Source organism: Phytophthora parasitica (assembly GCF_000247585.1).
Source record: "Phytophthora parasitica INRA-310 unplaced genomic scaffold supercont2.2, whole genome shotgun sequence".
Taxonomy (NCBI): domain Eukaryota; phylum Oomycota; class Peronosporomycetes; order Peronosporales; family Peronosporaceae; genus Phytophthora; species Phytophthora nicotianae.
Window position 1 is genome coordinate 156,466 of NW_008648988.1, and position 8,522 is coordinate 164,987.

The 8,522-nt window shown below is 52.8% G+C and overlaps 4 protein-coding genes across 6 annotated transcripts in view; 2 read left to right on the forward strand and 2 right to left on the reverse strand.

Annotated features, from left to right (window-relative positions):
- The window catches only part of PPTG_02121 (hsp70-like protein), a gene marked incomplete at both ends in the record, with an annotated part of 2,038 nt that extends 1,991 nt beyond the window's left edge, over positions 1-47 (forward strand). The window contains one exon of the mRNA XM_008893123.1: positions 11-47. Within this exon, the coding sequence (XP_008891371.1) occupies positions 11-47 (37 nt within the window). The remainder of the gene's footprint in view (positions 1-10) is intronic.
- A 3,472-nt stretch (positions 48-3,519) lies between these two features.
- Positions 3,520-5,944, forward strand: PPTG_02122 (hsp70-like protein). Its single transcript, XM_008893124.1, has one exon. The coding sequence runs from the start codon at positions 3,738-3,740 to the stop codon at positions 5,709-5,711; it is 1,974 nt and encodes a 657-aa protein (XP_008891372.1). The 5' UTR covers positions 3,520-3,737; the 3' UTR covers positions 5,712-5,944.
- A 71-nt stretch (positions 5,945-6,015) lies between these two features.
- On the reverse strand, positions 6,016-7,255 carry PPTG_02123 (the record flags this gene model as incomplete). Of its 2 annotated transcripts, XM_008893126.1 has the most annotated exons (6): positions 7,132-7,255; positions 6,805-7,070; positions 6,673-6,743; positions 6,457-6,592; positions 6,319-6,391; positions 6,016-6,258 (listed from the first exon to the last, which is right to left on the reverse strand). In XM_008893126.1, the coding sequence occupies exons 2-6, from the start codon at positions 6,924-6,926 to the stop codon at positions 6,016-6,018; spliced, it is 645 nt and encodes a 214-aa protein (XP_008891374.1). In that variant the 5' UTR covers positions 6,927-7,070; positions 7,132-7,255. The 2 variants fall into 2 exon arrangements, with proteins under 2 accessions (XP_008891374.1, XP_008891373.1); XM_008893125.1 differs by having other exon boundaries at positions 6,805-7,255.
- Positions 7,256-7,265: 10 nt separating this feature from the next.
- Positions 7,266-8,462, reverse strand: PPTG_02124 (the record flags this gene model as incomplete). 2 transcript variants are annotated; one of them, XM_008893127.1, is made up of 6 exons in its annotated part: positions 7,393-7,733; positions 7,814-7,886; positions 7,959-8,103; positions 8,179-8,249; positions 8,322-8,424; positions 8,459-8,462. In XM_008893127.1, the coding sequence occupies 6 exons, from the start codon at positions 8,460-8,462 to the stop codon at positions 7,551-7,553; spliced, it is 579 nt and encodes a 192-aa protein (XP_008891375.1). In that variant the 3' UTR covers positions 7,393-7,550. The 2 variants fall into 2 exon arrangements, with proteins under 2 accessions (XP_008891376.1, XP_008891375.1); XM_008893128.1 differs by lacking the exons at positions 8,322-8,424; positions 8,459-8,462 and having other exon boundaries at positions 7,266-7,733; positions 8,179-8,321.
- Positions 8,463-8,522: the final 60 nt, after the last annotated feature.

Here is an 8,522-nt window from a genome sequence, read left to right on the forward strand (position 1 = left end):
CGTCGAGTAGTACGGACCAGGGCCCGAAGATCGAGGAGGTTGACTAAGTTAGCCGATGGTGTTAGAGTAGGTTAAGCTAAGCGCCGATTGCCGACGGCAAGATGCGTAACTAATATATCGTTTTGCGTAAGTTCCAGTGTTGTTGATAACAGAGACGGTTGTTGTATTGGCGATCCGTCGAATTCGTCGTCGTAAACTATCTAGCACAACCGACGGCGTCATTTAAGGCCAGATGCAATGCAAGCTTGTTTGACTTTGTCAGTATTCCTGACAATTTGCAATGGCTGACCAAGTGCAGCACAGAATGCTGTGCACTCAGTGCAAGTTAACTCTCCTACAACGTACTTGTATCATGAGAATTGGACGACAGAAACTTGAGTGCGTAACACAGCCCTCGGTTAAGATCCGCTGAAAACCAATACTACATAGTAGTACATGTCAACGAACGTTGAGCGAAAATGTTCCGTTGCAAACCAAGGATTCCGGTTTTGTTGTAAGTTAACCTCCTCGCTTGAGCAAACGTACTACCGGTAGATTCGTCATGGCATGTTCTTGAAGCGATGACTTAAAAACTGAGCTCGAATGGAAGCTTTCCTACTACAGATACAACTCGTACGAGCATTCCTTCATATTAACTTACGATTTGACTTGAATAACATGAAATCAGCAACCTCTCTCTTAGACATACATCACGGGGCGAGAGAGACTCGACTCCTGGGCACGAGGAATACGCTGTGGTAGGTGGGGAGGCGGCAGCAACGGGGGCGTCATTGTGCTGTCACGTGGTGGTAGCGGGTTTTTGTGGACGTTCATACTTGGCAGCACAGGGCGACTGACGCCGTTGATAGGGGAGGGAGCGAAGCCAAGGCGACTCGACGGCGAGAATTGCGACGGCGTGGCTGCCATCGCCACGCCATCCTGAATCCCTGCCAGGAGAACTGCAATTGGCCGCTGCATGGCTGCAGTAGGTGTGTTTGATCCGTAGTCGTAGCCTGGGTGCTCCAGATGATAGTGACTTGCAGTGGAGGCGCCCGATGACACTGTGGGCACTGGCGGCGGCCAGTCCTCGATGATGTGCCGTATCGACTGCTCGTTACGCGACTGAAAGCGCACCATCAGCTTGCGCGCATTCTCAACTGAGATGTCGGGGAGTTTGCGCAGCGCAGCAGTCTCCACGAGCTTCATGAGCTCGTCGAACGTCATGAGCACGCCCAGCTCGGCATGAGCCACCACAACGCGCATGATCCCGGCCTCGTCACTCGGGTGGAAGTAGGTATTGTTGCCCTTGTTCGCCTGTCCGCCCTGGGCACGCTTCTTCACGCGCCGATGGAGAGCTGCAAAGTGTACACCGTAGATCTTGGCAGCGGCGCGCAGACTCATGCCCTGCTGTTCTACAGCGGCGATGGCCTTCTCCCACGTCTCGGCCGGCACTGTGTGACTCAGCTTGTAGCCGCGCTTCTCGCTCGACGTCGGTGCGTGTTCCTGTGGTGACTCGTACTTGTTACTGTTGTTATTGACAGAGGGAGGCGCCAAGTCTGCACTCCCATTGCCACTCGAGCTGCCGCTTGTGGTTCCGTTTTCGCTGCCACTGCTGGAGTTGGAGCTAAGCTCTTCCATGTCACCTGTTTGATCGCGCTGCTGCCATTCAGTGGCTGCGCGGTGGTCGTTCACGATCGCGGAGCGGCGCTGCTGTTGCTGCTGACGACGATTGTGGTACAATGGCGAGCCGTTATCGCTCATCGGCCGCTTATTGGGTCGCACACGGGCACTGGACTCATGTCCGGCGACGCAGCGGCTATCGTGGTCTCTCTCCCCGTCGCTGCTGCTCGCGCTACTGGTCGTTACCCGCGCAATGCTGCCGCTGCGGCTACGGCGTCCCACGTCCAGGCGACCAGGCAGCCCGAGCGTGAAGCTTCCGCCGAAGCCGTGCACGCGTTTGAACTCGACGATCCAGAGCGCGGGTGGAAAGTCGATCGGGATGTCCACGGCGCCTCCTCGACTTGCTACTGCACGCACTACAATGCGAACGTCGTCCGACGTGATGCGTTGTTCGTGCTGGAACCGCTCGTGTAGTACGCGAAGCACCTCCTGCTCGTCCGCTTCACTCAGGAAGCGGCGCACCAGCGAGGATGGTGAGGCGCTGCGGCTCCGAACACGGTTCAGCGCGGTTGGCGCCGCCCAATGATCGTTTCGAGGCATTTAAGGTCGGTTCGGTCGGATTCTTCTGCCGAAATGGTAGGCTGCAGATTCGAAAATGAGAATGATTTGCGAGAACAAAGTAGGCCAAAGAGAGAGCTTACTAAACTCAAGTTATTTTTGTGCTTCTCATTTCTTTCCAAAATACTCAGACTTCGACGAACATCTTTTGCTTTCGTTGCTTGACTTGCTATTACTGGCTGCGACAGTCCAGTCCCAGTTCAGTAAGTAGCGAAGTACTGACGCAGACACAAAATGCGACTGCTATATATCAAACGCTCAAACACCGTTTCTTGTGCTGCGCGACACCGAACGTCGGCGCCGAACAGGGAGTGTTCCGGGGGCCTCTAGTCGACAGCAGAACGCTTAAACAGTGCAGCGAAAGCATGTACATGTTACCTGTCGCCCCACTGGGTTTGTGCTGGTCGACAACTACAATGGATCCGACACATGTCGCGCCCCACAACTGGGTTTGTGCTGGTCGTCAAATACAAATGGATCCGACACTATGGATTACAGAAAAAGACGGTCGCCAGAGATCTTTCTCGATATTTTCGAAATTAAGAATTGGAAATATAGAAAATGTCACTTCGCAAGGACCAAATGTCGGAAATGTCCAGTCTGTATCGGTCGCACTTGTTCGATGCAATTCTTCGTGCCCGGCGTGCGCTGTTTCTCAACGCAGTCAGACGCTGTTTCATGTTGCTGCAAGCATCATCTCTCCCTGCGATACAGAGATTGAGAGTCTCCGGTTGCCAGTGAACACCCTCCCGCAAATTGATGATGCATGCATGCATGGTGCTATCTCTTTTGTTTCGGCGAAGTAATAGCAACGCACACCGTGTAGTACATGTGTGCTTTTGCACGGACGTGTATCATCCTATAGGTCTTCGCTGGTTGTGCCTTGTAGAATGCTTGTGCAATCACTACACCAGTTTCCAACGAGGCGTGTTAGCGATTTCGTCCGCCGCCACGACATCAGCAGGCGGTTGAATATTTGGCGCAAGCACTGTTCAAGTCATGGCGCAAAGGGGCAGCAGAAAACCTTTTTGTCCCCGTGTGCTCTCCTCAAGTCTTGTTGCCAAGTCCTCACTCCTCGCCTGAAATGGCTACACTTAGTAGCATCTCAGCGGAAAAAATCCGTTTCATGCGTGCAGCGCTTCGATTGGCTGAATGAGTGGCCGCTTCGAGAACGTTCGACGAGGCTTACAACCACCAAGACAAAATGCTCCGTCCGAAAACACCTTGCTGCCGATTGGTCAAAAACAAGAAATCATGTCAGTTTTGGGCCAATTCGCGTCCATCACGACCAGATTCGTCGGCATAGGAATTGTCTCGAACGTGGCTGCTGCCATTACGGATGGCAGCGCTTTGCCAGGGTTAAGACGGAGGTCATTTCTGCGTTTACAGTCATTAACGCCCAGCACCCCCTCCAGGCGATCTTTGCGTAGCCTCTTCAGTTTCTTGACCTCATTTCCGAATTTCCCTTGTGGAGAAGAAGACAAAACACCCAAGCTCTTTAATCAAGCAACAAGAACAAGATGGCCCAGTCTGTGTCTGGATACTCGGTCGGCATTGACCTTGGCACGACCTACTCGTGCGTCGGCGTGTGGCAGAACGACCGCGTGGAGATCATCGCCAACGACCAGGGTAACCGTACCACCCCGTCGTACGTCGCCTTCACGGACACCGAGCGTCTGATCGGTGATGCCGCCAAGAACCAGGTCGCCATGAACGCGCACAACACGGTGTTCGACGCCAAGCGTCTGATCGGCCGCAAGTTCTCGGACCCGATCGTGCAGGCCGACATCAAGCACTGGCCGTTCAAGATCACGTCCGGCCCCGGCGACAAGCCGCAGATCACGGTGCAGTTCAAGGGTGAGAGCAAGACGTTCCAGCCCGAAGAGATCTCGTCTATGGTGCTGATCAAGATGCGCGAGGTGGCCGAGGCCTTCATCGGCAAGGAGGTCAAGAACGCCGTCATCACGGTGCCGGCCTACTTCAACGACTCACAGCGCCAGGCCACCAAGGACGCCGGTGCCATCGCCGGTCTCAACGTGCTGCGTATTATTAACGAGCCGACGGCCGCCGCCATCGCGTACGGTCTGGACAAGAAGGGTGGCGAGCGCAACGTGTTGATCTTCGACCTGGGCGGCGGCACCTTCGACGTGTCGTTGCTGAGCATTGAGGAAGGCATCTTCGAGGTGAAAGCCACAGCGGGTGACACGCACCTGGGTGGTGAGGACTTCGACAACCGCCTCGTCGACCACTTCACGCAGGAGTTCAAGCGCAAGCACCGCAAGGACATCACTGAGAACCAGCGTGCTCTGCGTCGTCTGAGAACGGCCTGCGAGCGCGCTAAGCGTACGCTGTCTTCGTCGGCTCAGGCTTATATTGAGATTGACTCGCTGTTCGATGGTATTGACTTCAACTCGACCATCACGCGTGCTCGTTTCGAAGACATGTGCGGTGACTACTTCCGCAAGACCATGGAGCCTGTCGAGAAGGTTCTGCGTGACGCCAAGCTGTCGAAGAGCCAGGTGCACGAGGTTGTGCTGGTTGGTGGCTCTACCCGTATCCCCAAGGTTCAGCAGCTGCTGTCGGACTTCTTCAACGGCAAGGAGCCCAACAAGTCCATCAACCCTGATGAGGCTGTTGCCTACGGTGCCACCGTCCAGGCTGCCATTCTGAGCGGTAACGACTCGTCGGAGAAGCTGCAGGACCTGCTGCTTCTGGATGTGACGCCGCTGTCTCTGGGTCTGGAGACTGCCGGTGGTGTCATGACCACTCTGATTGCGCGTAACACGACGGTGCCGACCAAGAAGTCGCAGACTTTCTCGACGTACGCCGACAACCAGCCTGGTGTGCTCATTCAGGTGTTCGAGGGTGAGCGTTCGATGACGCGCGACAACAACCTGCTGGGCAAGTTCAACCTGGACGGCATTCCGCCCATGCCCCGTGGTGTTCCCCAGATCGATGTGACGTTCGACATCGACGCTAACGGCATCCTGAACGTGTCGGCCGTGGAGAAGTCGACGGGCAAGGAGAACAAGATCACGATCACGAACGACAAGGGTCGTCTGTCCCAGGCTGACATTGACCGTATGGTTGCTGAGGCCGAGAAGTACAAGTCGGAGGATGAGGCCAACAAGGTCCGCATCGAGGCGAAGAACGCGCTGGAGAACTACGCTTACAACCTGCGTAACACTCTGAACGACGAGAAACTCAAGGACCAGATCTCGGAGGATGACAAGAAGGCCATCGATGACAAGGTGACCGAGACCATCAACTGGCTCGACGCCAACCAGTCGGCTGAGAAGGAGGAGTACGAGGGCAAGCAGAAGGAGCTTGAGGGCGTTGCCAACCCGATCCTGCAGAAGATGTACGCTGCTGCTGGCGGTGCCCCTGGCGCTGAGGGTGGCATGCCCGGTGGTATGCCCGGCGGCATGCCTGGTGCTGGCGCCCCGCCTGCTGGCGCTCCCGACCAGGGCCCCAAGATTGAGGAGGTCGACTAAGCAGTCGGAGACGGAGTCAAATGTCTCGCGCCGCGGTAGCGTCAGCGTGGATTGCACGCGCTACGGGCGTACAGTGCTTTGACCGCGATCTCTGTATTTGCTTTCTAGTCGGTTGGTCTAAGTAGTTGGTAGCTTTTGTAGAGAAGCAAGCAGCTGGAGTTGAATGGCTCCTTCAAAGATGCACAAGCTGCACGAAATAAAGTCAACAGGAGAGCCCCTCATTTCTTAACTTATTTTTTTTCAATTGTTTTTTTTTATTAAAATGATGACCGGGGAAACTGCATGCGAAGCTGGTAGAATCTTTTTACGAAAAGTTGTCGCCTAGCCAAGGCGCTAATAGTCGCAGATTAGCTAGAGCAATGGTCATTGAGGGTTTTCGCTGGCGTCGATACTCCAGAATCATCTTGAAGCTTCCTTTCCAAAGCGTACGTTGGATGAATTCGAGCGTATACTCGGAGCCCACCACTTTGCCCTGGCATAGAATCGTGATTTCATCGGGTTTCGCAACCTTCAGCTTCTTGGTCAAATACTTGCGGAGGTATCTTATCTGCTAGAAAAAAAGGTTGTTGACAAACAAGCCTTGGTAAAAAGTTGTTGCCGTGCGCACCTGGAGATGAGACTGCGTGAGCATGTTTGGAGCTTTCAACTTGCCCAGCGATAGGAAGTACGGGATATCAGGACTGTAAAAACATACCAACACGTTAAAGGCAGCGCAGTGATAAATTGATATCTTTCAGGAATAAACCTGCGCTGAGGGTAAAGCCCAAACTGAATCATGCTGTCGGGGGACGGACCACGGGTGCGGGGTGGGCTGGGCTGAGTTTCGATCAAAGTACCGAGCGGCTTGCGTTCAACGCCTAATTTCCGGTAAAACAACCGCTCTGCATGTCAACAGCCCAAACAGGACAAAGAGTGTTGAAAATATCTGACAGCAATACACAAAATTCAGCAGTGGCAGCACCTTCAGCTTCTTCCTTCGCAGTGTAGTCCGGCAAGAGCTTCGTCGCCAGCTCTTTATTTACCGGATCAGGGCTGTATCGTTATAAACCAAATTAGCCGTAGTTAGCAGTTTGAGAAGCAGCGTGTTACGTACAGGATTTTGGTTAACGGCTTCGCACTGAGGTACATATCGCACGTTGGACAGGAAGACGACGTGGGGTTGTCCAGATAGTACCCTCGTACACAGCCGTAGCAGAACATCAGCACCAACAGCATTCCTTTAGCCCACAGAGTCGCTTCAGATTTTTAGTTTGCCGTACACGTGTCCAGGCATTCGTTGGATGTGTAGGGATCTCGAAAATAGCCTTTGCACAGCTTGCAGATGAAGAACTCGTTGATACTTGCCAAGCGCAGCATTTTCTACTTGCCCAAGATAGTTAGATTTCGCGAAAAGCTATCAAGAGCGCCCGAGATTCCATACCTTTGATGCTTTCAACCGAGAACGTACTGTTCGCGCCTTTCAAGTGGATTCGAGAATGCGAGAACGCGGCAATCTCCACGAACGGATAGATATGAAGATATAGAATACTACATCAACTGCGACAGGACCTCAACTGGCGAATGTTCAGTAGGAAAATTAATTCTGTCCTCGCTCAAGCTCCAGCCCCCACTCAACACGAAAGTCACATTCTCGACGTTTTCAATATTCTTGATTGCTTCGACTCGGTTTCAGATTGAAGTACGTGAAAGTGTGAAGACTGTACTTGTAGTAAGACAGACACCCTATTATTTGCTACTTGGGTACAAGTGGCTTGGTTTAGTTCTGCACCTCTGGCGGTGCGCTTTTCTCTCACTTGAAATGCTGAAGTTTCAAAGAAGAACGAAGAAAGCGACTGCGATCTACGAGGCAATTAACTGGCGTCGGTACTCCAGGACCATCTTGGAGCTCTCTTTCCAGCGCGTGCGTCGGATGAACTCGAGCGAGTACTCTGGACCCACCACGGTGCCCTTGCATAGAATCTCAATTTCCTCGGGTTTCGCTACCTTCAGCTTCTTGGCCAGGTACTTTCGGAGATACATTATCTGAGTGGTGTAAAAGAATAACCAGCTAATGTCAGTCTTTCACAAACCTTAGCAGGAAAGAAACATTTTACCAAGCGCACCTTGAGAAGAGATTGAGTGTACATGTAAGGAGCGTCCAGCTTGTCCAGCGAAAGGAAAAGAGGGACGTCGGGACTGCAACACAAAACCAGCGACAGCTTGAGAATACCAAACTCACTGATTGTTTGATAATAGATAGTGACAAACCCGCGCTGAGGATAAAGCTCAAACCGGATCATGTTGCCAGGAGACGGGCCGAGGGAGCGATGGATCTTTGGAGGACTGGGCTGAGTATCGCTCGGAGTATCGGACTGCTTGCGTTTGATGCCGAACTTCTTGTAATACGTCCGTTCTGCATGTCGCCAAACAAACAAGATCGTTGGAATATTCCTGACTGCAACAAATTCAACACCAGACGTGAACGCACCTTCTGCTTCTTCCTTCACAGTGTAGTCCGGCAAGAGCTTCGTCGCTAATTCTTTCATTGCCGGATCAGGACTATATCATCAGAAAATCAAATATACATGTTACCAATTGGAGTTAGCAACATGAGGAACGTCTTGTACGCACAGGATCTTGGCCAACGGCTTGGCACCGAGGTTCACATTGCACGTTGGACAGGACGATGACTTGGGGTGGTACAGGTAGTATCCTCGGATGCAGCCGTAGCAGACTGTATCAACACCAACAATGCTCCAATTTAACACCCATAATATACTTTCACATACTTCTGAACGTACAGGTGTGAAGACATTCTTTGGACGTGTAGGG